The sequence below is a fragment of the Schistocerca nitens genome, unplaced genomic scaffold, assembly GCF_023898315.1.
Source record: "Schistocerca nitens isolate TAMUIC-IGC-003100 unplaced genomic scaffold, iqSchNite1.1 HiC_scaffold_466, whole genome shotgun sequence".
Taxonomy (NCBI): domain Eukaryota; kingdom Metazoa; phylum Arthropoda; class Insecta; order Orthoptera; family Acrididae; genus Schistocerca; species Schistocerca nitens.
This window is the reverse complement of record NW_026045999.1, coordinates 179,668-207,272: the sequence shown is the minus strand read 5'-3', so window position 1 is coordinate 207,272 and position 27,605 is coordinate 179,668. Positions and strand designations below refer to the sequence as shown.

The 27,605-nt window shown below is 43.9% G+C and overlaps 1 protein-coding gene across 2 annotated transcripts in view; it reads left to right on the top strand.

Annotated features, from left to right (window-relative positions):
• The first annotated feature begins 425 nt into the window (after positions 1 to 425).
• The window catches only part of LOC126232189 (serine/threonine-protein phosphatase 6 regulatory ankyrin repeat subunit C-like), a 38,735-nt gene continuing 11,555 nt past the window's right edge, over positions 426 to 27,605 (top strand). The window contains exons 1-5 of one of the 2 annotated variants that reach the window (XM_049942486.1): positions 454 to 495; positions 8,686 to 8,801; positions 20,172 to 20,341; positions 20,469 to 20,516; positions 25,411 to 25,738. In XM_049942486.1, the coding sequence (XP_049798443.1) occupies positions 20,254 to 20,341; positions 20,469 to 20,516; positions 25,411 to 25,738 (464 nt within the window). In that variant the 5' untranslated portion in view covers positions 454 to 495; positions 8,686 to 8,801; positions 20,172 to 20,253. Of the gene's footprint in view, positions 496 to 8,685; positions 8,802 to 20,171; positions 20,342 to 20,468; positions 20,517 to 25,410; positions 25,739 to 27,605 lie in introns of both variants that reach the window. The other variant, XM_049942487.1, reaches the window with a different exon arrangement.

Sequence of the window (27,605 nt, the reverse complement as noted above, 5' to 3'; positions counted from 1 at the left end):
AGGAGGTACCGTATTACGATCTCCCGCCGTGAAACAGGTTTCGAATGCCGAATTCAGTATTTCGGCCTTCTCTCTGTCATTTTCCGTTTGAATGCCAGTGAGTGACAGTATAGGCTATCCGACTCGCCAACAGATTTTTGCCTTTCGGTCGGATTACTTGGCAAAATTTTACCTTGCGGGTCACCCTGAACGCCGTGGCTATCGCGTGCGCGTGGATTGCCGATAACCTCAGTGTCGAGCGGCACTGCCCCACACACACACGCCGGCCTTGGCATCCGCTGTGTGAGATGTTAGGCAGAAATACGTAGGACGTCATACGTGTGCAAGCACTGTGGTGGGGGAGAGAGGGGATGGGAGACCCGAGGTGGAGGGGAGACTGAGTGGGAGGTAACAGCCAGCTGCGGCCACGATAAGGATAAATGGATATAAATGGCAGAATTCGCGACCCGCCGCAGCACAGGCTGGTACGGTGTGCACCGGAGCGCGACGTCTTTGGTAAGTCTCTGCGTGCGGAATTTCTTTCGTCAGCGTGCGGTGTTGCAGGCAAATCGCTTGCCTCAACTTGACAGTCGGTTGTTTACACAGTTACTGACTCATAAAAGCGTTGCCCGTGAAACACACGAAAAAATGGCTGACATCGAAATAAGTGTCCAAGGAATAGAAAAGCAACTGGAATCACTCAACAGAGGAAAGTCCACTGGACCTGACGGGATACTAATTCGACTCTACACAGAGTACGCGAAAGAACTTGCCCCCCTTCTAACAGCCGTGTACCGCAAGTCTCTAGAGGAACGGAGGCTTCCAAATGATTGGAAAAGAGCACAGGTAGTCCCAGTCTTCAAGAAGGGTCGTCGAGCAGATGCGCAAAACTGTAGACCTATATCTCTGACGTCGATCTGTTGTAGAATTTTAGAACATGTTTTTTGCTCGAGTATCATGTCGTTTTTGGAAACCCAGAATCTACTATGTAGGAATCAACATGGATTCCGTAAACAGCGATCGTGTGAGACCCAACTAGCTTTATTTGTTCACGAGACCCAGAAAATATTAGATACAGGCTCCCAGGTAGATGCTATTTTTCTTGACTTCCGGAAGGCGTTCGATACAGTTCCGCACTGTCGCCTGATAAACAAAGTAAGAGCCTACGGAATATCAGACCAGCTGTGTGGCTGGATTGAAGAGTTTTTAGCAAACAGAACACAGCATGTTGTTATCAATGGAGAGACGTCTACAGACGTTAAAGTAACCCCTGGCGTGCCACAGGGGAGTGTTACGGGACCATTGCTTTTCACAACATATATAAATGACCTAGTAGATACTGTCGGAAGTTCCGTGCGGCTTTTCGAGGATGATGCTGTAGTATACAGAGAAGCTGCAGCATTAGAAAATTGTAGCGAAATGCAGGAAGATCTGCAGCGGATAGGCACTTGGTGCAGGGAGTGGCAACTGTCCCTTAACATAGACAAATGTAATGTATTGCGAATACATAGAAAGAAGGATCCTTTATTGTATGATTATATGATAGCGGAACAAACACTGGTAGCAGTTACTTCTGTAAAATATCTGGGAGTATGCGTGCGGAACGATTTGGAATGGAATGATCATATAAAATTAATTGTTGGTAAGGCGGGTACCAGGTTGAGATTCATTGGGAGAGTCGTTAGAAAATGTAGTCCATCAACAAAGGAGTTGGCTTACAAAACACTCGTTCGACCTATACTTGAGTATTGCTCATCAGTGTGGGATCCGTACCAGATCGGGTTGACGGAGGAGATAGAGAAGATCCAAAGAAGAGCGGCGCGTTTCGTCACAGGGTTACTTGGTAACCGTGATAGCGTTACGGAGATGTTTAATAAACTCGAGTGGCAGACTCTGCAAGAGAGGCGCTCTGCATCGCGGTGTAGCTTGCTCGCCATGTTTCGAGAGGGTGCGTTTCTGGATGAGGTATCGAATATATTGCTTCCCCCTACTTATACCTCCCGAGGAGATCACGAATGTAAAATTAGAGAGATTAGAGCGCGCACGGAGGCTTTCAGACAGTCGTTCTTCCCGCGAACCATACGCGACTGGAACAGGAAAGGGAGGTAATGACAGTGGCACGTAAAGTGCCCTCCGCCACACACCGTTGGGTGGCTTGTGGAGTATAAATGTAGATGTAGATGTAGATGTAGAAACTCGGGGAAACTAAAGTACGAACCGCCACTTTTTCTCAACCTCTTTCCAGGACCTGTAGCGCAACAGTTTTTCCGATGCATTCCTGTACCACTTCACGTGAGCTCTGCACTTAGCAGATGACTGTTGCCGGCCGCTGTGGCCGAGCGGCTCTAGGCACTTCAGTCCGGAACCGCGCTGCTGCTATGGTCGCAGGTTCGAATCCTGCCTCGGGCATGGATGTGTGTGATGTCCTTAGGTCAGTTAGGTTCAAGTAGCTCTAAGTCTATGGGACTGATGACCTCAGATGTCAAGTCCCATAGTGCTTATAGCCATTTGAACAAGATCACTTTTTCTTACATCATAAGTCAAATAATAGCGCCGTTTCTTTTTTCCCTTAGTCTTCTGACTGGTTTGCCACGATGCGCCATGTGGTGTCACCGCCAGACACCACACTTGCTAGGTGATAGCCTTTAAATCGGCCGCGGTCCGCTAGTATATGTCGGACCCGCGTGTCGCCACTATCAGTGATTGCAGACCGAGCGCCGCCACACGGCAGGTCTAGAGAGATTTCCTAGCACTCGCCCCAGTTGTACAGCCGACTTTGCTAGCGATGGCTCACTGACAAATTACGCTCTCAATTGCCGAGACGATAGTTAGCATAGCCTTCAGCTACGTCATTTGCTACGACCTAGCAATGCGCCATTATCATTTGCTATTTATCTTGTGATGCATGTACCGTCAGACCGATGTTCACCAATTACGGATTAAAGTTAAGTATTCCAACAGATACGTGCTATTTTTGCTAGTCTCATATCCCTGACCTGTTCCATCCTGCGTGAGCTTAAAAGCGTGCCTTTCGGCTACCCGTCATTGTGGATTGGCTGTCTTGCCAGTCCACAACACGCCATGAGTTCCTCTCTTGAGCAAAACTCTTCATCTCAGAGTAGCACTTGTAACCTACATCCTCAATTATTTGCTAAATGTTTTCCAATTTCCGTCATTGAGGTTACTCCGTGATGTCTTAACAAATGTCCAACCGTCCTGCACCTTCTTCTTCTCGGTGTTTCGCAAAATGGTTCAAATGACTCTGAGCACTATGGGACTTAACTTCGGAGGTCATCAGTCCTCTAGACTTAGAACTACTTAAACCTAACTAACCTAAAGACGTCACACACATCCATGCCCGAGGCAGGATTCGAACCTGCGACCATAGCGGTTGCTCGGTTCCAGACTGTAGCGCCTAGAACCGCTCGGCCACTCCGGCTGGCCGGTGTTTTCCACATATCCCAAATATCCATATGTCTCAAATGCTTAGATTCTCTTCTTTCCCAGTTTTCTCCCACAGTCCATGTTTCACTACCATACAGTACTGTGCTCCAAACGTATATTCTCAGAAGTTTCTTCGCAGATTAACGCCCATGTTTGATGCTAGTACACTTCTCTTGGTCAGGAGTGCTCTTGTTACCAGTGCTAATCTTCTTCTTATGTCCTCCTTGCTCAGTCTGTCATGGGTTATTGTTAAGTTTCTCATTGTTCTCATTTCTGCTACATTTCATTACCTTAGTGTTTACTCTGCCGCGCGCTGAATGGGAGTCTTGCCACAGTTCGTGCGGTTGCTTCCGTCTGAGGTTCGAGTCCTGCCTCGGGCATGGGTGTGTGTGTTGTCCTTAGCGTAAGTCAGTCTGAGCTGGTTTAAGTAGTGTGTAAGACTAGGGACCGACGACCTTAGCAGTTTTGTCCCTTCGCCGGCCGCGGTGGTCTAGCGGTTCTGGCGCTGCAGTCCGGAACCGCGGGACTGCTACGGTCGCAGGTTCGAATCCTGCCTCGGGCATGGGTGTGTGTGATGTCCTTAGGTTAGTTAGGTTTAAGTAGTTCTAAGTTCTAGGGGACTTATGACCTAAGATGTTGAGTCCCATAGTGCTCAGAGCCATTTGAACCATTTTTTTTTTTTTTTGTCCCTTCGCAATTCACACACATTTGAACATTTTTTTGTGTTTACTCGGCTTAAAAAATGGTTCAAATGGCTCTGAGCACTATGGGACTTAACTTCTGAGGTCGTCAGTCGCCTAGAACTTAGAACTACCTAAACCTAACCAACCTAAGGACATCACACACATCCATGCCAGAGGCAGGATTCAAACCTGCGACCGTAGCGGTCGCGCGGTTCCAGACTGCAGCGCCTAGAACCACTCGGTCACTCCGGCCGGCTACTCGGCTTACTCTGACTCCTTATTCAGTACTCATGACATCGTTCATTCCGTTCAGCGCATCCTTCAATTCTCTTTCACTGAGGACAGCAACGTCATCAGAAATTCTTGTTAGCCCGCATCTCGTGGTCGTGCGGTAGCGTTCTCGCTTCCCACGCCCGGGTTCCCGGGTTAGATTCCCGGCGGGGTCAGGGATTTTCTCTGCCTCGTGATGGCTGGGTGTTGTGTGCTGTCCTTAGGTTACTTAGGTTTAAGTAGTTCTAAGTTCTATGGCACTGATGACCGTAGCAGTTAAGTCCCATAGTGCTCAGAGCCATTTGAACCATTTTTGAGATTCTTGTTATTGATATCCGTTCACACTGAATTTTCATTCCCTCGGTCGCTCCTTCTTCGATGCATACATTGAACATTAGGGGCGAAAGGCCAAATCCCTGTCTCATACCGTTTTTAGTCCGAGCACTGCGTGCTTGGTCTTTCACTCTTATTGTTCCCTCTTGGCTCATCTACATATTGTATATTACCCGTCTCTCCCTATACCTTACCCCTATCTTCCCCAGAATTTCGAACATCTTGCACCATTTGACACTGTTGAACACTTTCTCCATGTCCACAGACCCTATGAACGTGTCTTGGTTTTTCTTTAGTCCTCCTTGCGTTATCAACTGCAACGTCAGAGCCGGCCGCGGTGGCCGTGCGGTTCTAGGCGCTTCAGTCCGGAACCGCGAGACTACTACAGTCGCAGGTTCGAGTCCTGCCTCGGGCATGGATGTGTGTGATGTCCTTAGGTTTAAGTAGTTCTAAGTTCTAGGGGACTGATGACCTAAGATGTTAAGTCCCACAGTGCTCAGAGCCATTTTTTTGCAAAGTCAGAACTGCCTCTCTGGTGCTTTACTTTTCCTAAAGCCTAACTAATTTTCGCCTAACACATCCTCAATCATTTTTTCCAACCTCCTGTACATTGTTCTTGTCAGCAACTTTGATGCATGACCTGTTAATTCTCGCACTTGTCGGAAGCGTGTGGGAGAAAATGGTTCAAATGGCTCTGAGCACTATGGGACTTAACTTCTGAGGTCATCAGTCCCCTAGAACGTAGAACTACTTAAACCTAACTAACCTAAGAACATCACACACATCCGTGCCCGAGGCAGGATTCGAACCTGCGACCGTAGCGGTCGCGCGGTTCCAGACTGTAGCGCCTAGAACCGCTCGGCCACCCCGGCCGGCTGTGTGGGAGATGTTTTTTCCGGAAGTCAGATAGTATACCGCCAGATTCAGATATTATAAACACCGACGTGAATAGTAGTTTTGTTGCCACTTTCCCCAGTGTCTTTTGAAATCCTGATGGAGTGGTATGTATCGCTTCTCGCTTATTCGATCTTAAGTCTTCCAAATTTCTTTTGAATTCTCATTCTGATACTGGGTGCGCTATCCCTTCTATGTCTATTCTTGTTTCTTCTTCTGTCACGTTATCAGACAAGCCTTCGGCCTCATAGAGGCGTTCAACATAACCTTTCCGGCTAAACGCTCTCTCGTCTGCAATTAACAGTGGAATTTCAATTACTCTGTTAATGTTACCATCGTTGATATTAATTTCACCGAAGTTTGTTTTGACTATATGATGTTCTGAGCTAGTCCTTCCGACAATCCTTTTCTTCCGATATCTTCACATTTTTCATGAAGCCGTTTCGCCTTACCTTCCTGCACTTTCTGGTTATTTCATTCCTAAATGACTTGTATTTACGTATTCCTGAATTTCCCTGAACGTTTTTGTATTTCCTTCTTTCATCGATCAACTAAACTCTTTCTTTTGTTACCCACGGTTTCTTCGCAGTTGGCTTCTATCTACCGTGTTCTATCCAGTTTCTGTGATTACCCTTTTTTTATAAATGTCCATTCCTCTTCAACTGAACTGCCTACTGGGCTATTCGTTATCGCAATACGTATAGTCTCAGAGAAATTGAAGTTTGCCTCTTCATGGCTTTCTACTTCCATATCGCACTTCTTTGCGCACTGATTCTTCCTACACTTCGTGAGTCCTAAATTGTGACTTGAGTCTACTAAAGTGCGCGTCATATATCTTGGCGGCCGAGTTTAGGTTCGTTCTGCGCATCTGACGTCAGAAGACACAGTCAGCCAATGAACAGAGAACGACATTGCCAGATCTCGACTGCAGTGCAGAGCACGGACGAGTCTCTTCAGTTTTAGAAACGTTCAGTCATAAATACTGTAATAGAACAAAAGCAATGTCTTGATAGCAGATTTTCTTTTATAGAAAGTTTGGAAAAAGCATTCTTTATACCAATTGCTTCATATTCTATTAATTAATTAAACCAAACAAACAATAAGACTCCTAATTCAGGCGATAGCAAGGAAAGGGGTTTGTTTGAATCTCACGAACTGCTTTTTCGCAATAAAGAACAGCGGTAATTGTTTATTTCCTATTGTACTTCGACGAAGCGTGAGTAATTCATAGTCATACCAACAGCGTTTATAAGTAGTTGCGTGAGGTGTTAGAATCCTTATGGAGTTACACTGTTCGATGAGCCGATGTAGCGGGACGGTTAAGGTGTTGGGCTGCCTAGTGAAAGGTTACGTGTTCAAACCTTGTGTGGTGCTTAATATTTTCTTTATTTAAAAACAATATTGGAGCGCCTTACTTCACGATTTTTATTCGTTTGAATGAAATTTCTAGTGCTTTGCCTCTTCATTAACTTTTTCGCTGCTGCAGACACGTGCTCCCCGCATTCCGCGCTGTGCGCGATTTTGTCATCACTGCACTTCTCGCCTGTGCAGACACATGGTGTTCCCACTGCTTTGACACACTTATCATTCGATTTCGCAAAAACTATTTGGCCAAAAAATTTGATTTTTACACGTCTTCTTGACTGATACCTTCCCCCCATAAATGACTTAATTTTGTTTTGATGTGTAGCATTAAATGTAGTAAACCATTGCACGAAATTTTGAAGAGTTTGCAGAGGTAAAAGTCCATTGCGTATACTTTCCGTATGGTCGATTTTAGTTGCCACAATGTTGAGAATGAAATGTGGACAAGATACCTAAATTTCATATAATATTTACTGTATAACACTATCTCATTTAATTTAAGTACCACATAGGTGTCGTATGTAATATTGAAAAATATTCCGTCTTTCGCGACTGTAATAAAAGTTTTATTTACACAGGGCGCGTTTGGCTTTATTTTAGAGTGAAAGGTGAAAAGGTATGGCACATACACAATGGTATTCATGTTCTATTTCTTGTTTTTGTTCCACAGTCGCAGTTTTACCAATGGTATTGAAATATATCCCTTTTCTGCAACTGTAATAAGCGACTTATTTAGACCGGATGCGTTTCTCTCTTTTGAAGCATCATAAGAGGACTGTATTTTGTGTCCTCCATTGCCAAGTCACCCTTCGTAGTTTTGTGCTGTGGTAGCACAATATTCAACGTTTGTGTTGGTTCATCAGTGTTTTAGCAAATAAATGCTGTTTGTGTGTGCCACACACAAAATTATATTTGACATAGCTCTGAGCACTTCACTGACAGACGGTATATTCAAGTCCTAATGTTTTTGTAAGTCCACAGTTTTGTTTAATGTATTTTGTCTACTTCCTTTTGATTGATTGAAGTGCTTTAAAATAAAGCCAAACGTGCCCAGTGTAAGTAAAACTTTTGTTACAGTCGCGAAAGGTGGAATATTTCTGAATATTACATACGACACTTATGTGGTACTTAAATTAAATGACATATATAGGTATCTTGTCCACATTTCATTCTCAACATTGTGGCAACTAAAATCGACCATCCGGAAAGTATACTCTATGGACTTTACCTCTGCAAACTCTTCAAAATTTCGTGCAATGGTTTAATATATTTAATGCTGCATAATAACTGCGTTGAACATCGAAACAAAATTAAGTCATTTATGGGGGGAAGGTATCATTCAAGAAGATAGGTAAAAATCTGATTTTTGAGCCAAATAGTTTTTGTGGAATCGAATGATAAGTGTGTCAAAGCAGTCGGAACACAATGTGTCTGCACAGGCGAGCAGTGCAGTGACAAAATCGCCCACAGCGCGGAATGCAGGGAGCACGTCTTTGTAGCAGCGAAAGGGTTAATGTGGCCGTGGTGGCTTTACTTCATGAACTGCGCGCTCCCCCCTAAACGTAAGCTTGCGAACTATGCTATACTATGGCGCTGCTTCTCTTGGCGCGTGCGTCGTGTGCAACTGGCAACGCAGCAATCTCCCGCATCTAGGCGGGCATGCGCGAGCCGCCAAGATAAAAGAATTGAACTATAGCAATATTTATTATTGTTACAGGTTGTTTTTGACACGGAGTCTAAACGAATGTCACGTTTGACGTAAGCTTGTTGGATGCGAACAACCATATAAACTTTAGAGGCACGCTGGAAGCCTTCCTTAAAGTAGCGAAACACGTAAGTCGCATTCCCTATTTAACAGAACTTCAAGTTCTCTCGTTTTATCAGTGTTTTACTAACACTTTCAACACTGCCCTCTTTACACCCGGCACTTGGCTGTGAACTGCCACATTTAATGGATGTTTGAAATTAGACTGCAAAGAACAGAAAAATGATAGGAATATGGTTCTTGCATCATTTAAAACGAAAAAGTAAGAGCTTTACATGAATGTGAGTTTATATTACAATATAAAATAAGAAGGCGTGTTATAATTAAAAAGAGAAGACACAAAAATATCGTGGATAAAAAACTTTTTACATGATCTCTCTCTTGAGTAGTGCCATTATTACTGTATCTAAATTTAAAACAAAATATCACTTGAGTGTCTAGCTGCGGGTACCTGTAAACTAGAGTATTTTAATAGTACAGATGTAGTTAGCCTTTGTGTGAAAATCCTGGAAACACTGTGGGACGCAAAGGCCAACGCCACAGTCCTTATACCACCATCTACTTTCCTTCCTGATGCGCTTACCCGTCTCTTTCTTCCCCCTGTGTGAACATACTTTGCAGTACCTAGTAGTATTCACCTTGTTTGCAGTGGGTGGGACCTTCTCTGGGAAGTGCCTTGCAAATGTCCTCTCAATTTGTGAGGATGAAGCAGCTTGTTGCTGAAAAATATTTCCGCCATTCCCAGCCAATTTCTTCCCCACTCTGTGATTAAAGCCTACTAGGGATACATTCTTCCTAGTGTTCCCCTTATATAAAATAAAACTGTTGACAGTTGACACGATAAACAAGTGGAAAAACAGTTTTTCGGGCAAACGGATAACAGCTGGAGAACTGATCTGCACTGTCAACCCCAGCTTTATTCTTATTGTAATCAATAATTACGTCTGGCTTTACAATTTCTGTTATTCCACCTTTGGCCCTCACTTGAATACTACTGCTGGTAGACTTATGCTGTGTGGAAAGAAAAAAAAACATCGCGTTTTGACTTCCACTTCACTTCCAAGAGATGGTGTTTCCTTTGAAAAACTATATTTTTTTTTAGTGTTCTGAATATTCGTCGCAAACCTTTCCTGTTTTTCATTACAGTTCCCACACCAAGAGCTTTATTTTCCCACAACATGTCCAAAGAAGATGGACTGGTGTAGTACCTATCCATATAAATGCTGTGCCAAAGTACTGTGAACACAACCTTTTTACAAGGCCCTGGATACTATTGTCAACACTGCCTGCAGAACTTGTTTATACATCGCAGTTTAGCATATAACCAGTTGATGAATCGCAGAAAGCACACAATTTTATTCCATATTTAGTGGGTTTGTTTTTCATGTAAACTCTGAAGCTTGTTCTAACACGAAAGGGACACATTGCCTTATCTATTGTCAGATTCATGCCTGGACAAAAACTAATTTTGCTTTTATTCACAAAGAAATCAGACAAAGGTCTCACTTTGTGAAGTGGGTCGTGCTTTTCTTCGCCTCTGCTAATGAACGTAGCATTGTCATTCAAGTGTAACATCGACAATGTAGCGCAAAATCGATCGCGACTCAACAATTTACTCGCAAATCCTGCCTGCGGAAACAGGTCTGTTGACCAATAATCACTGATTTTCGGCAATTTTACGACGCACATATGCAAAATAATACTGAGAGACCAGTAAATCTCTTGCAATTTCACTGCAGACCACTTATTCCAAACAGAGTTTATTTTCAGGCTACCTTTGCGTTTCACTGTCGTAATAACGTTACCAGCGTATAGATTCGTTTCACTTTTGATGAGCGGAATAAGGTTGTCATCAAAGAAATAACTAAAATACCGAAGCTCCTCGGTGGCATCTGAAAAATGCGATGCTACGCCGACTACATCCTGGAAATCCGGCAGTGCTGGCTGATCGTCTGGTTCCGGCCAATCTTGCTCTTTGTGCCCAGTGAGCCACACACGACCAGCTACCGCAGATGGTGGCTGATGGTCTGTACCACTGTCTGCACAGAAAAAATACAATGCTAAGGTTGGTACTAAAAGGTACTAAATGCAAGTGAGGTAATGAACATTACTCACAATACAAAATGCGGTAATGAACTCTTCACTTTATGAACAATTGAGACATATACGAGGTGTGGCTAGAAAAAAACCGGACTAGTACTGGTGAAACAATAAAACGAATGCAATAAGGCCGAAAGTCGCGTGGCCTGTCACGTGACTCTCGCTCCGCCTACTGCTCGAGTTTCATCTGCCTCCTGCACTCAGTCTGCCCGTGGCGTCTGTTTTAAATAGTTGACGTTTTGTCTGTGCGTCGGAAAATGTTGAGTGTACAGAAAGAACAGCGTGTTAACATCAAATTTTGTTTCAAACTAGGAAAATCTGCAAGTGAAACGTTTGTAATGTTACAACAAGTGTACGGCGATGATTGTTTATCGCGAACACAAGTGTTTGAGTGGTTTAAACGATTTAAAGATGGCCGCGAAGACACCAGTGATGACACTCGCACTGGCAGACCATTGTCAGCAAAAACTGATGCAAACATTGAAAAAAGCGGTAAACTTGTTCGACAAGATCGCCGTTTAACAATCGGAGCAGTGTCTGAGTTAACAGGAGTTGACAAGGAAAGTGTTAGGCAGATTCTTCATGAAAGTTTCAACATGAACAAAGTGTGTTCAAAAATGGTTCCAAAGTGTCTCACAATTGAACAGAAGGAACGCCGAAGAATGATTTGTTCTGACATCCTGGAAAACATTGAAAGTGATCCCACCTTCTTACAAAATGTTATTACTTCCGATGAATCGTGGTTTTTACTTACGATCCCGAAACTAAACGCCAATCGATGCATTGGAAAACTCCTGGTTCTCCACGACAAAAAAAAGCACGAATGTCAAAATCGAAATTCGAGGCAATGATGATTGTTTTTTTTGACATCAAAGGGATTGTGCACATTGATTGGGTACCAGAGGGACAAACAGTGAATCAGCATTACTACATTAGCGTCCTGGCTACCCTACGTGAGCGAGTACGGAGAAAACGGAACGATTTGTGGAGAAAAAAGTCACGGATCCTTCACCAAGACAATGCCCCAGCTCACAGTGCGTTGTCAGTGAAGACGTTTTTGGCAAAACACAACATTCCCATCTTAGATCATCCACCCTACTCACCTGATTTGGCCCCCTGTGACTTTTTTCTTTTCCCTAAAGTCAAGTCAGCTTTGAAAGGAACTAGATTTGAGACTATTGAAGCAGTAAAAGAAAAAGCGACGGAAGTAATGTATGGACTTACCGAAAATGATCTGCAGCATTGCTATGAACAGTGGAAAATTCGTATGGAGCGGTGTAGAGACCGAGGAGGAGAGTACATTCAAGGAGATAACATGAAATTGTAAATAATTGTAAATAAATGTTTTTTTTCCAGCATCAGTCCGGTTTTTTTCTAGCCGCACCTCGTACATACGTGAATCAGCAGTTGTACTTTCGTCTGGAGAGTACGAATCCTCTCTGTCAGAATGGTCAATTTCAGATCCTGCATCTCCATAAAGAATATCTAAGATCTCTGCCTCGGTCAACTCGCTGCGCGATATTTTCACGATCGTAAACACCTGTGCATGAACTGCAGGTAACTTCGTCTTTGCAGTGCTCACAGCCGCTCCCAGGATGAGATAGCCGACAAGTGCTTGCCTCTTGCGGAATAAGAATGAAATACCTCCACATTAGTTGACGAAACTGCTTCGGAGACGCGCTAAACGCGCTTACGGAGCCAAATAGAGGCTCGCCCGTACGACAGGGCGCGCCCGTATGGCGTACGGGCACCGTGCTGTAAGTGTTAAAAGCAAGTTAGATAAGGAGCAAAATCGGACGTTGAATTTATTACGTTACACAGGCAGATTCAAAAAGTTGTGGGGAAGGAGCTGAGATACAGGTATGGAATTGCAGTTACGGTGTTGGACGTAATGCCGAGGCACCGAGAGCTTTCCGATGTCAGGATTTATGTAAGTTACCAGCAACAGTTCTGCCAGTACTGATCTCTGTGTGGGACCTCGCATGTCGTGTTCCACACACTGTGAGGTATGCTCCTTGCCCGTGACACACCATGAGTTCCGTTCTGAAAGTAGGACTCCATCTATGGGAGAAGGGTGCCATTAACGCTACAAGTCATTATGTACCAAGTGGAATTTTGTCGTCCGCAAAGTAAAAAGGTCACAAAATACAGGGTGATTCAAAAAGAATAGCACAACTTTAGGAATTTAAAACTCTGCAACGACAAAAGGCAGAGCTAAGCACTATCTGTCAGCGAATTAAGGGAGCTATAAAGTTTCATTTAGTTGTACATTTGTTCGCTTGAGGCGCTGTTGACTAGGCGTCAGCGTCACTTGATGCTAAGATGGCGACCGCTCAACAGAAAGCTTTTTGTGTTATTGAGTACGGCAGAAGTGAATCGACGACAGTTGTTGAGCGTGCATTTCGAACGAAGTATGGTGTTAAACCTCCTGATAGGTGGTGTATTAAACGTTGGTATAAACAGTTTACAGAGAATGGGTGTTTGTACAAAGGGAAGAGTTCTGGACGGCCGAGAACGAGTGATGAAAATGTAGCACGCATCCAGCAAGCATTTGTTCGCAGCCCAGGAAAATCGACTCGCAGAGCTAGCAGAGAGCTGCAAATTCCACAATCAACTGTATGGAGAGTCATACGAAAAAGGTTAGTTATGAAACCTTATCGTCTGAAATTGGTTCAAGCACTGTCTGCAGCTGATAAGATTAAAAGAATCGATTTCGGTGATTTTATCCTTGCTCAAATGGAAACAGATGAATCTTTCGTTTCAAAGATTGTGTTTAGTGATGAAGCAACTTTCCACACTAACGGGAAAGTCAACCGTCACAATGTCTGTATATGGGGCACTGAGAATCCGCGGGAAACAACTCAGTATGAACGTGACTCGCCTAAGGTGAACGTTTTCTGTGCCATTTCAGACAATAAAGTTTTTGGTCCCTTTTTCTTCGAAGGTGCTACTCTAACTGGACTACAGTATCTGGAGATGTTAGAGAATTGGCTGTTCCCTCAGCTCAAACAAGAAGCACAACAATTCATATTTCAGCAGGATGGAGCGCCACCACATTGGCACTTATCTGTCCGTAACTACCTGAACGTCAACTACCCGAGGCGATGGATCGGCCGCCAGGCAGCCCGTGACAGAGCACTTCATCACTGGCCTCCAAGAAGCCCTGATCTTACCCCCTGCGATTTTTTCTTATGGGGGTAAGTTAAGGATATGGTGTTTCGGCCACCTCTCCCAGCCACCATTGATGATTTGAAACGAGAAATAACAGCAGCTATCCAAACTGTTACGCCTGATATGCTACAGAGAGTGTGGAACGAGTTGGAGTATCGGGTTGATATTGCTCGAGTGTCTGGAGGGGGCCATATTGAACATCTCTGAACTTGTATTTGAGTGAAAAAAAACCTTTTTAAATACTCTTTGTAATGATGTATAACAGAAGGTTATGTTATGTTTCTTTCATTAAATACACATTTTTAAAGTTGTGGTATTCTTTTTGAATCACCCTGTATAATGACAAATTTATGTTTCGTAGCTCCACGAAACGTAATTTGTGCGGTCTTGTATTGCGTTCTCTGAGAGAAAGTCTTTAGGAAAATCAAACTTGAGGCAATTAACAGGTTTTGCTCTGCTAAATGAGGTAGTGTCCTGTTACAAACACTATATCATAGACTTTTCAAAACACAGCAAGCAGCGAAATTGGTGGTCGTGTGATAGGGCCTCCCGTTGGGTAGACCGTTTGCCATGTGCAAGTTTTTCGATTTGACGCCACTTCGGCGACTTGTGCGTCGATGGAGATGAGATGATGATGATTAGGGCAACACAACACCCAGTCCCTGGGCTGAGAAAAATCTCCGACCCACCCGGGAATCGAACCCGGGCCCTTAGGACTGACATTCTGTTGCGCTGACCATTTTTTGTTATTCTTTTGTTTTGTTATTGATCGTTGTGTTTGGTCGTTGCGGACGTCGCAAGACATCCTGTTCAAGTTCGGCGTTTGATCCTTCGATTCAGTGTTTTATTACAGAGGCCAACCGGCTCTCTGACCGAACACGCCGAGCTACCGTGCCGGCATCCACTCAGCTACCGGGGGCGGGACGAAACAGGTGGTATTGAATGTACATTGCTTATCTCTTCCTTTACATATCGTTGTTCGTAAGCATACGCTATTTACAGACAGAGGAAGGTAAAAATAAATCTGTCCATTATTTAGATGCATAGGAAGTCAATAAATTGAAAATCAAGTAAAATATTCGGTGTCGAAACACTCAGGCAGGTAAGAATAAAGTCTGTCAGGGAATGTACAGTGAAGAACGGACCGAGGTAACAAGTCAGTACTGATATTTAACTCTAAGGCCAGAACATGTAACCATACTGTGTTGTGCAAGTATTGACGCGTCCTGCACCAGCAGCGTGTTTTTCCTTGTTGTCGTTGTTGTTGTTGTTGTTGTTGTTGTTGCCTTTGGTCCAAATATTGGTGTGATACAGCTCTCCATGGTGGTCTGTCCTACGCACCTCTCATCATCTCTCTATGCCGACTGCCACCTACGTCTATCTGATCCTGCTCACAGTATTCAAGTGTTCATCTGCATCTACAAATTTTACACGCGACATTTCCCTGCATTACCAAACTGACGACTGCTCGATGTCTCAGGATATGCCCTCTGAACCGTCCTCTTGATTTAGTCCAAGACCTGCCATAAATTTCTACTTTCTCCAATTAGACTGAGTACCTCCTCATTAGTTATCACAACCTGTCTGCCTAATCTTCAACGTTCTTGTGCAACACCACGTATCCAGAGGTTTTATTATCTTCTTATCTGAACTGCTTGTCGCCCACGTTTCACTTTTGTGTAATGATACTCTCAATATACCTTGAAAAAAAATTCATAACACTTAAATTCATTTTCGATGTTAATAATTTTTTTTTTTCAGAAATCCATTTCTTGCTATGCCGAACCTGCCTTTTATATGTTTCTACCTACGCAGTAAACAGTAATTTTGCTGTCCAAACAATAAAATTTTAGTGTTTTATTTCCTAATCTCATTCTCTAGGAACAGGTCGGTTTAATTCGACTGCATTCCAATAGCATTGTTCTAATTTTGGTGTAGTTCATCTTACAATCTATTTTCATCCAGTTCAACTGGTCACCCAAGTCTTTTGTTGTCTCTGACATAATTACAATGTCATCGGCAAACCTCAGAGTTTTCATTTCTTCTCCCTGACGTTTTATTACCTCTACAAAATTTCTCCTCCTCTCAGTCAAGTAGCTCATCATTGGCCTCACGAGGTTCAGTCCACCATGTACCGGTTCCCTTACCGAGAAAAAATCCTGGCACTACCGGCAATCGGACACACGTCATCCGCATGGAATACCGCTATGTCGACTCTCAGCTATGGAGGCGCACCCCTCACAAGGGAACCTCCCCATCGCACCCCCCTCAGATTTAGTTACAAGTTGGCACAGTGGATAGGCCTTGAAAAACTGAACACAGATCAATTGAGAAAACAGGAAGAAGTTGTGTGGAACTGTGAAAAAATAGGCAAAATATACAAACTGAGTAGTCCATGCGCAAGATATGCAACATCAAGGAGAGTCTAAGCTCGGGCGCGCCGTGGTGCCGTGGTTAGCGTGACCAGCTGTGGAACGAGAGGTCCTTGGTTCAAGTCTTTCCTTGTATGAAAAATTTTTCTTTCTTTATTTTTGCAAAGTTATGATCTGTCCGTTCGTTCATTGACGTCTTTGTTCACTGTAATAAGTTTAGTGTCTGTGTTTAGCGACCGCACCGCAAAACCGTGCGATTAGTAGACGAAAGGACGTGCCTCTCCAATGGGAACCGAAAACATTTGATCGCAGGGTCATAGGTCAACCGATTCCTCCACAGGAAAACACGTCTGATATATTCTATACGACACTGGTGACGGCATGACCGGAATATGTTGTCGACCCACCGAACTTGTACACTTGGCGAATGGGTAAAAAGATTCTTCTACCTTGCCCGATTTAGGTTTTCTTGTGGATGTGATAATCACTCCCGAAAAACTGATGAAAACACAAGAATTTGTCACATAAACTGCAACAAATGAATGCAACCGTTTCACAGTCCCACACTTTTCCCTGTGCTCTGTCAAAACATACGTTTTTAACGTTTTCAAATTTTTCCGTGCGTAGACCGTCAAATCCTGCATATGTCAAAGCAAATCTGAACATGTACTGGAATTTTGGAGAGCGAAGTTGATTATGTGTGAGTGCCTGATCTTTGATAATTGTCTGAAAATAAATAATTAAAATATTCGCTCAAGGGTAGTCTTGAACCAAGGACCTCTGGTTCCGCAGGTGCCCACGCTAACCGCAAGACCACGACGTTCTCGATCTCAGACATCCCTTGTGTTGCTTATGCCGCACGTGGACTACTCAGTTTGTATATTTTGCTTATTTTTTTCATAGTTCCACACAACTTCTTCTTGTTTTTTCGGTTGATCTGTGTTCAGTTTTTCAAGGCCTATCCACTGTGCCAACATATAACTAAATCTGAGGGGGGTGTGATGGGGAGGTTCCCTTGTCAGAAGTACACATTACATTATAACAATCTTACACAAAGTGCTCGGAAATTCCCGTTACAAAGCTCTAAAGATTGTCGGGTGAAATGCTCTCCCTCTACAAGCATTTGAAAACATGTTAGTAACACGACCACTTTTACAAGTGATTGATTAGGTGAGACCCTTTGTTTTACAATTCTACTCATCAACAGCCAAAGACGTCGCTCGTGTACTTGCGTTCGCCTCGAGGTGATGCAGTACCGCCTCTTCCAGTTAGTGCGTGCAGTGCCTCCTTCGAGCACAACAGTCACGCTTGCTGACGGTTGAGGTACTCCTTCTCAAAGCCGTTGCGTCACTGTGGCGAAAAGGGTATGCGATGGGTCCGGACGTTCTGGAAAACGATCTTGACAAAGGCGACGATTATCTCCTCCGTTACCGTGAGCTTCGCCATCCAGGAGGATCACACTGGTATATTATGCAAACGTCACTCAACCATATTGCTGTAATACTCTCAGACTCGTGAATGTGGCTCGAACTAGGTCAGAGAGATAGGACATACGTCAAATGACATCAGCCACTTTGCACATGGCTGCCCTGTCGCACACCTACCTACGAAACATGTTTTGTGGCACAGTAACGGTGCGTTTCTGGACCTGAGTTCCTTCTCTACATGTTACTCACTCCCCTCTACAAGTTGTAGAACATTGGAACGGGAGTTTCCGAACACCCTATATTCATTATTGTCATTGTGTGGTCTCCCAAGTTACAAACGACAGATTATTACACAAGATATAAAAAAAAATGTAAATCATGCTCACAGTAACTTTGATGCACACTCAAAAGTATGCTATGCATACTTTTACAAGTATATGTGGCCAGGATAGAAGAGTATCAGTCCCCCCTCTGTTTATTTGTGCGTCTATATTTTGCGTATGTACCCCATTAATTTTTTATTTTGCATTTTTACAATTGGTCATTTACATAACCAGTAAACTAATAATTATAATTATCACTTGATGACGTGGAATAATTAGGGGTGGACGTGGGTAACTAATGCTATCTTCGTATTACGTGTGCCTGTGGCAAAATGAGAGTAATAAATAATGTTATAAGATTGGCTGCAAATTTTAGAACATCAAAAATAAATGATATGCAACTTCTGCCGCGTTTGTTGACATATCTGACTCGCATTTTATACCTCATATGTTTGTCATTCATTAATTTTCAATTGCCTCTCACAGTATTCACAATTACAAACATTTGTAACAGTTGCAAAATTATTATAAAATTACGGACTATTTAGCTATTAGCTCCACTCATCGCCACAATTTGTGTAGTATCTTTGCTCTCACTGTATCTTTTTACGAAACAGCAACAGCTGTATTTGACTCACCGGAGCCGGCCGGTGTGACCGAGCGTTTCCAGGCGCTTCAGTTTGGAACCGCGCGACCGCTACGGTCGCAGGTTCGAGTCCTGCCTCGGACATGGATGTGTGTGATGTCCTTAGGTTAGCTAGGTTTAAGTAGTTCTAAGTTATAGGGGACTGATGACCGCAGATGTTAAGTCCCATAGTGCTCAGAGCCATTTGAACCATTGGACTCAGACGTAAGTAGCCGCCTTATACCGCTAAGGTCATAGCTTCCCACACCGCCAATCTGGGAAGTGCCTACAAGCCTGCCCTTATATGCCTGAGGCTCGTTTAGCTGGCTAATGCTGCTGCTATGGCCGAGACACACACTCACCCCTGTCTCACTTTTCGTGAAACATCATCTCCTGCCGCGGGAGGTTTGCCGTGCGGTCCAGGGCGTCTTGCCACGGTTCGAGCGGCTTCCCCCGTCGGAGGTTCGACTCCTCCCTTGGGTGTGTGTGTTGTCCTTAGCGCAAGTTAGTTTAAGTTAGATTAAGTAGTGTGTAAGCTTAGGGACCGATGACCTCCGCAGTTTGGTCCCATAGAACTTACCACAAATTTCCATTTCATGCGCTCCTAATGTTATATAATACAGTTCTATTCGAAAAAGCGAACTTGATACCGATATCAATACAAATGATTTGGGTGCGACAAAACACCATACACAGTTTGGAAAGCACTTTCTCACAATTAATACGATGTAAACGGAATTAAAAATTTATGAAACGATTTTGGAAGTCAGCCAGTATAGATATTGCGTTAAATGAAGTGATCTCAGACTTGTAAATTGCCGGCCGGGGTGGCCGAGCGGTTCTAGGCGCTACAGTCTGGAACCGGGCGACCGCTACGGTCGTAGGTTCGAATCCTGCCTCGGACATGGATGTGTCTGATGTCCTTAGGTTAGTTAGGTTTAATTAGTTCTAAGTTCTAGGCGACTGATGACCTCAGAAGTTAAGTCGCATAGTGCTCAGAGCCATTTGAACCATTTGAACTTGTAAATTACGCGAAACTTCCTGAAAGATTAAAACTGTGTGCCGGACCGAGACTAGAACTCGGGAGAAGAGCTTCTGGGAAGTTTGGAAAGTAGGAGACGAGGTACTGGCAGAACTGAAGCTGTGAGGACCGGTCCTGAGTCGTGCTTGGGTAGCTCAGTTGGTAGAGCACTTGCCCGAGAAAGGCAAAGGTCCCGAGTTCGAGTCTCGGTCTGGCACACAGTTTTATTCTGCCAGGAAGTTTCATATCAGCGCACACTCCGCTGCAGAGTGAAAATCCCATTCTTGCGAATTATGTAGTCGAAATTAGACTGAAGCACAGATTTACACTAATTGATCTCCTGCAGACCTTGGTGAAAGAAAATGAGATTTGTAACTACATTTATTGATAAAATTACAGGTTGTTGATCAGCGTGCAACTTTTCTGAAGATATTTTGAAGCAAAAGTTCTTTACCTGGCCCAACACATTTGACCTTGCATTATGTTCTACAGAAGCATTTGCTGGTTCACGTGCATTTTTGTGGCAGCGGTCATAGCTTCTGACTACAATGATGCAGATGTCATTACAGGTAAAGATTTTTCTTATTTCAGCTGCCTGTTATAATTTTGGGTATGATAGTGAATAGTAAATTTATAATAAGTACTGAAATACGTGCCAAATTTATACAGCGAAATTTATATGAATTTCTTTTTCAGGATTTGATTCGGAAGTCACAGTCAATCATTTAAGAACCAGTAGTACAGGTATGTATTTTTTCGCGTAATTTCCAAACACATTTCTTGTTTCATGTAATGCATTTGGTGGTAACTAATCATATTGTGGTAGATTTATTTCGTGATTTAATAACTGTTTTGAGTGACAGTCATGGCACTATCATGAACGAAATCTGTACGGTGGCGGATACAGAAAAACCTCAAGCAGGGGGCGCTAAAGATGTCTTGAGCTACCTTTACTTATTTATTAGTAAACATATTGATACCAGTCTCGTAGCAATACTTTTACTGAGAAACTGCTGTGAATTACTGTTATTAATACTTCACAATCAACTGAGGACTCTTACTCTTGACTACTCTTCACACTTGCTACAATCAGGACTTTTTACTTGCTCATTCTTCAGTCTTAATACTTCTGCTTCTGAATGTAAACTAGCTTCCTACTCGGCGAATAGTCCGTGTCTACAACGCTACGCATTGAAAGTTCTCTGTACAAGAACACATTAGAATGTTTACGATTTTTCCCCAACAAATGGCTCTGAGCACTATGGGACTTAACTTCTGAGGTCATCAGTCCCCTAGAACTTAGGACTAGTTAAACCTAACTAACCTAAGGACATCACCCACATCCATGCCCGAGGCAGGATTCGAACCTGCGACCGTAGCGATCGCGCGGTTCCAGACTGTTGCGCCTAGAACCGCTCGGCCACCCCGGCCGGCCCCCAACAAATGCCAGATAGAATAATGTATCGAGATCACTAGAATGGCCGCGACTTTTCTCGTAGGTATATGTTAGCTATCTATGTGACAGACAGAAACGTATAAAATACGATGATGCGGACGCGAGTGCTACACAGGAAAGTACAACTACTCGATTCAGTTGAGTCGACTAAGGGAAGAAACGAACGAATTGTTTGTGGGCTAACTTGCCCCACAAGGGTGGGGGGGGGAGGGGGGGAAGGGGGGAGGGGCGCGCCCCACATATGTATCCGCCACTGAATCCGTAACATCATTGCTTTTGGTTCTGTACCCTATATTACTTAGAGTGACATTTGCTTACCTGTTCCACACATCATTACAGTGTTAATCGTAGCCTGACTGTAGAATGTATCACTGCCATTTTCTCAAAGATTTATTTGTGGAGTATATATATGAACAGACAACAGCTAAATTTATGAACTCAGTGCTGGCATACACACGTTTGAAATATCTCTCAGCATTACAGTAGAACACACACAATATATTCCGAGGCATTTGCAACAAGCGACTACAGGCGATAGATTAAAGCCTGGGGGAAATTTCTTTCTTCAGAGACAAAATGTTCGCTGACGTTTCCCAGTGTCGCTAGGAGTCCTTTCGTATTCTCTGGTACTGGGACGATGAGATTTCACGAAGACAGTGATATACAAGTAGAGAAGCATAAGAATGAGTGTCTCTAAGCCGAGAGTGATATTTTGGAAGTGAATCAGGAACTTCAGTTACGCTCGGCCTACTGCCTTTCACGAGGTGCAGAAAACAGGATGATAGGCCAGACACACTGCACACAGACACCGCGGGGTGCCTATGTCCTGTCGTCTCTCAGAGGCATAAACAGTCTTAGAGGACGCCACCGAGCGAGGTGGCGCAGTGGTTAGACACTGGACTCGCATTCGGGAGGACGACGGTTCAATCCCGCGTCCGGCCATCCTGATTTAGGTTTTCCATAATTTCCCTAAATCCTCCAGGCAAATGCCGGGATGGTTCCTTTCAAAGGGCACGGCCGACTTCCTTCCCTAATCCGATGAGACCGATGACCTCGCTGTCTGGTCTCCTTCCCCGAAACAACCAACCAACCACCCAAGGACACCTCATGCTGGTGGGAGGAGGTAGCGAACGTTTGTGTCCCAGTCACATGGCGCATTGTCATCCATAAAAAGTCGGTCGTTGTTTTGGAACATGAACTGCACGAATGGCTGCAAATAGCCTGCAAGTAGCTGAACATCCAGGGGAACTAATCCATTCTGGGTAAACACAACCCAGACCACCAAAGGGCCACCATCAGTTCGCACAGTGCCTTGTTGACAATGTGGATCCATGGCTTCACGGGGTCTGCGCCAAACTCGATCGCAACCATCGGCTCTTATCGACCGAAATCGGGACTCATCTGACCAGACCACGGTTTTCCAATCACATAGGGTCTAACCGAAATGGTCACGACCCCTGGAGAGGCGCTGTAGACGATTTCGCGTGGTCAGTAAAGACACAAGCGTCGGTCGTCTGATACCTGGTCTGTTAACTAACAGAGACTGCCGACAGTTGAAAAGGGTCGGAATGTGCAATAGGCAGACATCTATCCAGGCCGTCACACAGGAATTCCAAACTGCATCAGGATCCACTGCAAGTACTATGACAGTTAGGAGGGAGGTGAGTTAACTTGGATTTCATGGTCGAGCGGCTGCTCGTAAGCCACACATCACGCCAGGAAATGCCACACGACACTTCGCTTGGTGTAAGAAGCGTAAACATTAAACGACTGAACAGTGCGAGTGAAGAATAACGGTACACAATGTGACGATCCGATGGCAGGGTGTGGGTGTGGCGAATGCCCGGTGAACGTCATCTGCCAGCGTGTGCAGTGCCAACAGTAAAATTCAGAGGTGGTGATGTTATGGTGTGGTCGTGTTTTTCATGAAGGAGGCGTGCACCCGTTGTTATTTTGTGTGGCACTATCACTGCACAGGCCTACATTGATGTTTTAAGCACCTTCTTGGTTCCCACTGTTGAAGAGCAATTTGCAGATGGCAGATGGCGAACATGATCGAGCAACTATTCATAATGCGCGGCCTGTGGCGGAATGGTTACACGACAATAACATCGCTGTAATGGACTGGCATGCACAGAGTCCTGACCTGAATCCTACAGAACACCTTTGGGATGTTTTGGAACGCCGACTTCGTGCCAGGCCTCACCGACCGACATGGATGCTTTTCCTCACTGCAGCTCTCGATGAAGAATGGGCTGTCATTCCCCAAGGAACCTTCCAGTACCTGATTGGACGTATGCCTGTGAGAGTGGAAGCTGTTATCAAGGCTAAAGGGGGGCCAACACCATACTGAATTCCAGTATTACCGATGGAGGGCGCCACCAACTTGTAAGTTATTTTCAGCCAGGTATACACAAAGTGTATGAACATCGCTAACCCACGACTTTTATCATCTCCGTGTCTTACTGTAGTTGTTAATATTGTGCTTGATCTCTATTTAGAACGACTTCCTGGGCAGGTAACAGTAGAAAAAACGAAGAAATTGAAGTCTGCATCAATTCTGGAACTAGTTGTGCAAACGGAATGTGCTGAAACAAATGCTGCGTCTTATAAACGGTACTGTTATACGTAGATGACACATTTGTGGTTTGGTCCCATGGCAGAAAGGCCTTGGACGACTTCTTTGATTATCTAAATAAAATTCACCCAAAAATATAGTTTACCATGGAAATAGAAAAGGATAACAGAATATCTTTCTTGGATGTCTTAGTTATGAGACGGTCCGATAGAAGCTTGGAATATAAAGTTTTTCGGAAGGCAACACATACGGACAGATATTTACATAAAAATTCTAATCATCATCCTCAACAAAAAAGAGGTGTCATAAAGAGTCTTGTCGATCGAGCGGAACGGATATGTACACCTGAACATTTGGATGCTGAAGTGAAACATCTGAAGCAGGCTTTTGAAAGAAAAGGGCTACTCAAGGATAGAGATAAATAGAATTTTGCGTCCAAGGAACAGAAACCCAAAGGATAAGAATGAACCACAACGACAGAAAAATACAGTAGTTCTCCCTTTTATTAAAAAAGTAACCGATCGGATCGGTAAGATTTTACGAAAACATGACATAAAACCGATCTTTAAACCAACAAAGAAAATAAGTCAAGTACTACGATCTGTGAAGGATAAACACCCTCCCCTGTCGACGTGTGGTGTGTATAAAATTCCATGTACCTGTGGTAAAGTTTACATTGGTACTACCAAAAGAAGCGTAAACACGCGACTGAAAGAGCATAAAAGTCCTTGTCGACTTGGAAAAATAGAAAAGTCAGCTGTAGCGGAACATGCTCTTCAACCAGGCAACCACCAAGTGAAGTTTTCGGATTCCGAAGTTTTATCTACAACGTTAAATTACTATCCACGGCTATATAGAGAAGCTATCGAAATTTATAAACATCACGATAATTTCAATAGGAAAGAGGAAACTTAGCGATATATGGACAGTGGCTCTACAAAATTGCTAACAATTTTTATCTTGGACAAGGTGGTAATCGATAGTCAACCTTATCTTTGCTATGGATTATCAGTGGCTCTACAAAATTGCTAACAATTTTTATCTTTGACAAGGTGGTAATCGATAGTCAACCTTATCTTTGCTATGGATTATCAGTGGCTCTACAAAATTGCTAACAATTTTTATCTTGGACAAGGTGGTAATCGATAGTCAACCTTATCTTTGGTATGGATTATCAGTGGCTCTACAAAATTGCTAACAATTTTTATCTTTGACAAGGTGGTAATCGATAGTCAACCTTATCTTTGCTATGGATTATCACTGCTCATCACGTGTCACCTGAACCACGCCTCCCTTTCTCACAATATATAAGTCGCTCTCAGATACCCGACCAGTCAGTCGGCAAGACTCAGCGGAGCAGCGCCTCTGAGGAAGTCCAGCGCAGTTCTGGACGAAACGTAAGGAGCAGAAAAGTACTTGGACCACGACCTCACATCCCGGAAAGTATATCAACGGTACTGTTAAAGATTTGCAGCTGGCCACCTTTGGCATCTTCTGGTGTGCTAAGGATCTCATGATCGACAACATTTACCGACTGTTGTTCAATAAAGGTGTACCTGAGGCTGGGGAAGGGTAGGTAATCCTTCACTGACGCCTTGTTTCAGAGCTGCCTACAACAGAACGAGACGTAGCCCACCAGCAGCCCAGCGTCACACCCCAGATGCCAGTGGCCGCAGAGCACAGCTCGTCAGACCTGAAGGATGTCTGTGAGCAGCAGGTGGTCGGACAGCTGTCGGTGGAGAACGCTGCGGCAGCAGCTGTGCACGCGCTGAGGCACTCTTGCTCCAGCCTGAAGCAGGCCGCCGTCGCGTTCATCAAGGCCCACACCCACCAGGTGGTGATGACGCAGGGCTGGGCAGATGCTACGGTCAGCCACCCGCACTCTGTTGTAGAACTGACTCGCCTGCTTGCAGAGCCACCCGCAGAAACCAGGTATGCATGCACTAGATATTCAACTACTCTCCCAGGTCTGTCTGTGTATGAGCCTACGAGTTTACAACCTCCAGCACGTCAGTATCCCCCAGCCACTTAGTTTCCTTAGTGGTGTCTGTCCCGTGAAATGCATGTTGATGGGCAGCTACAAAAGCCATGCCAGATATCTCTCAGAATTTACAGGGTGATTCAAAAAGAATACCACAAATTTAAAAATGTGTATTTAATGAAAGAAACATAATATAACCTTCTGTTATACATCATTACAAAGAGTATTTAAAAAGGTTTTTTTTCACTCAAAAACAAGTTCAGAGATGTTCAATATGGCCCCCTACAGACACTCGAGCAATATCAACCCGATACTCCAACTCGTTCCACACTCTCTGTAGCATATCAGGCGTAACAGTTTGGATAGCTGCTGTTATTTCTCGTTTCAAATCATCAATGGTAGCTGGGAGAGGTGGCCGAAACACCATATCCTTAACATACCCCCATAAGAAAAAATCGCAGGGGGTAAGATCAGGGCTTCTTGGAGGCCAGTGATGAAGTGCTCTGTCACGGGCTGCCTGGCGGCCGATCCATCGCCTCGGGTAGTTGACGTTCAGGTAGTTACGGACAGACGATAAGGTTTCATAACTAACCTTTTTCGTATGACTCTCCATACAGTTGATTGTGGAATTTGCAGCTCTCTGCTAGCTCTGCGAGTCGATTTTCCTGGGCTGCGAACAAATGCTTGCTGGATGCGTGCTACATTTTCATCACTCGTTCTCGGCCGTCCAGAACTTTTCCCTTTGCACAAACACCCATTCTCTGTAAACTGTTTATACCAACGTTTAATACACCACCTATCAGGAGGTTTAACACCATACTTCGTTCGAAATGCACGCTCAACAACTGTCGTCGATTCACTTCTGCCGTACTCAATAACACAAAAAGCTTTCTGTTGAGCGGTCGCCATCTTAGCATCAAGTGACGCTGACGCCTAGTCAACAGCGCCTCAAGCGAACAAATGTACAACTAAATGAAACTTTATAGCTCCCTTAATTCGCCGACAGATAGTGCTTAGCTCTGCCTTTTGTCGTTGCAGAGTTTTAAATGCCTAAAGTTGTGGTATTCTTTTTGAATCACCCTGTATATCTATACTTGCCCTTTGTATTGCACAGTGCCTCTCCCCTAGAAAAAATTGAAAACTCAAGGGCATTGAAAATGGCGATGAGGTCAGGTCGCCAAAAGATTTCGTCTGGAAAACTTAGGACATAGGCCGACTAGGCGTGACATAGTTACCATGTAGGTAATACCGATCAAATGTTATTAAATTTTGTATATACCACAGCGGTCTCTGATCACAAATATTTGTGTATTCAATTACCGGATCAAGAACAGAATGCCAGCGATAACCTGACATTATGGGTCATGACTGTTTAGCATTTATGACGATGCCATTGATGGTTATATATTTTACTTGTTTACTCTCTCAACGTCATGAAGACAGGTATCTTTGCTAATGTTCCAGACTATGTATATCAAGACACTGTTCGTAATAACTGAGAGCCTACTATCAGTTAAAAAAATGGTTCAAATGGCTCTAACCACTATGGGACTTAACATCTGAGGTCATCAGTCCCCTAGACTTAGAACTACTTAAATCTAACTAACCTAACGACATCACACACATCCATGCCGGAGGCAGGATTCGAACCTGCGACCATAGCAGCTGTGCGGTCCCAGACTGAAGTGCCTAGAACCGCTTGGCCACAGTGGCCAGCTACTATCAGATACATTTTTTAAATAAATATCCACATTATCTATTTTTAGATCAATATTAAGATGATCATTTGCCTCAAATTTTTGAGACGTTTATATTCCT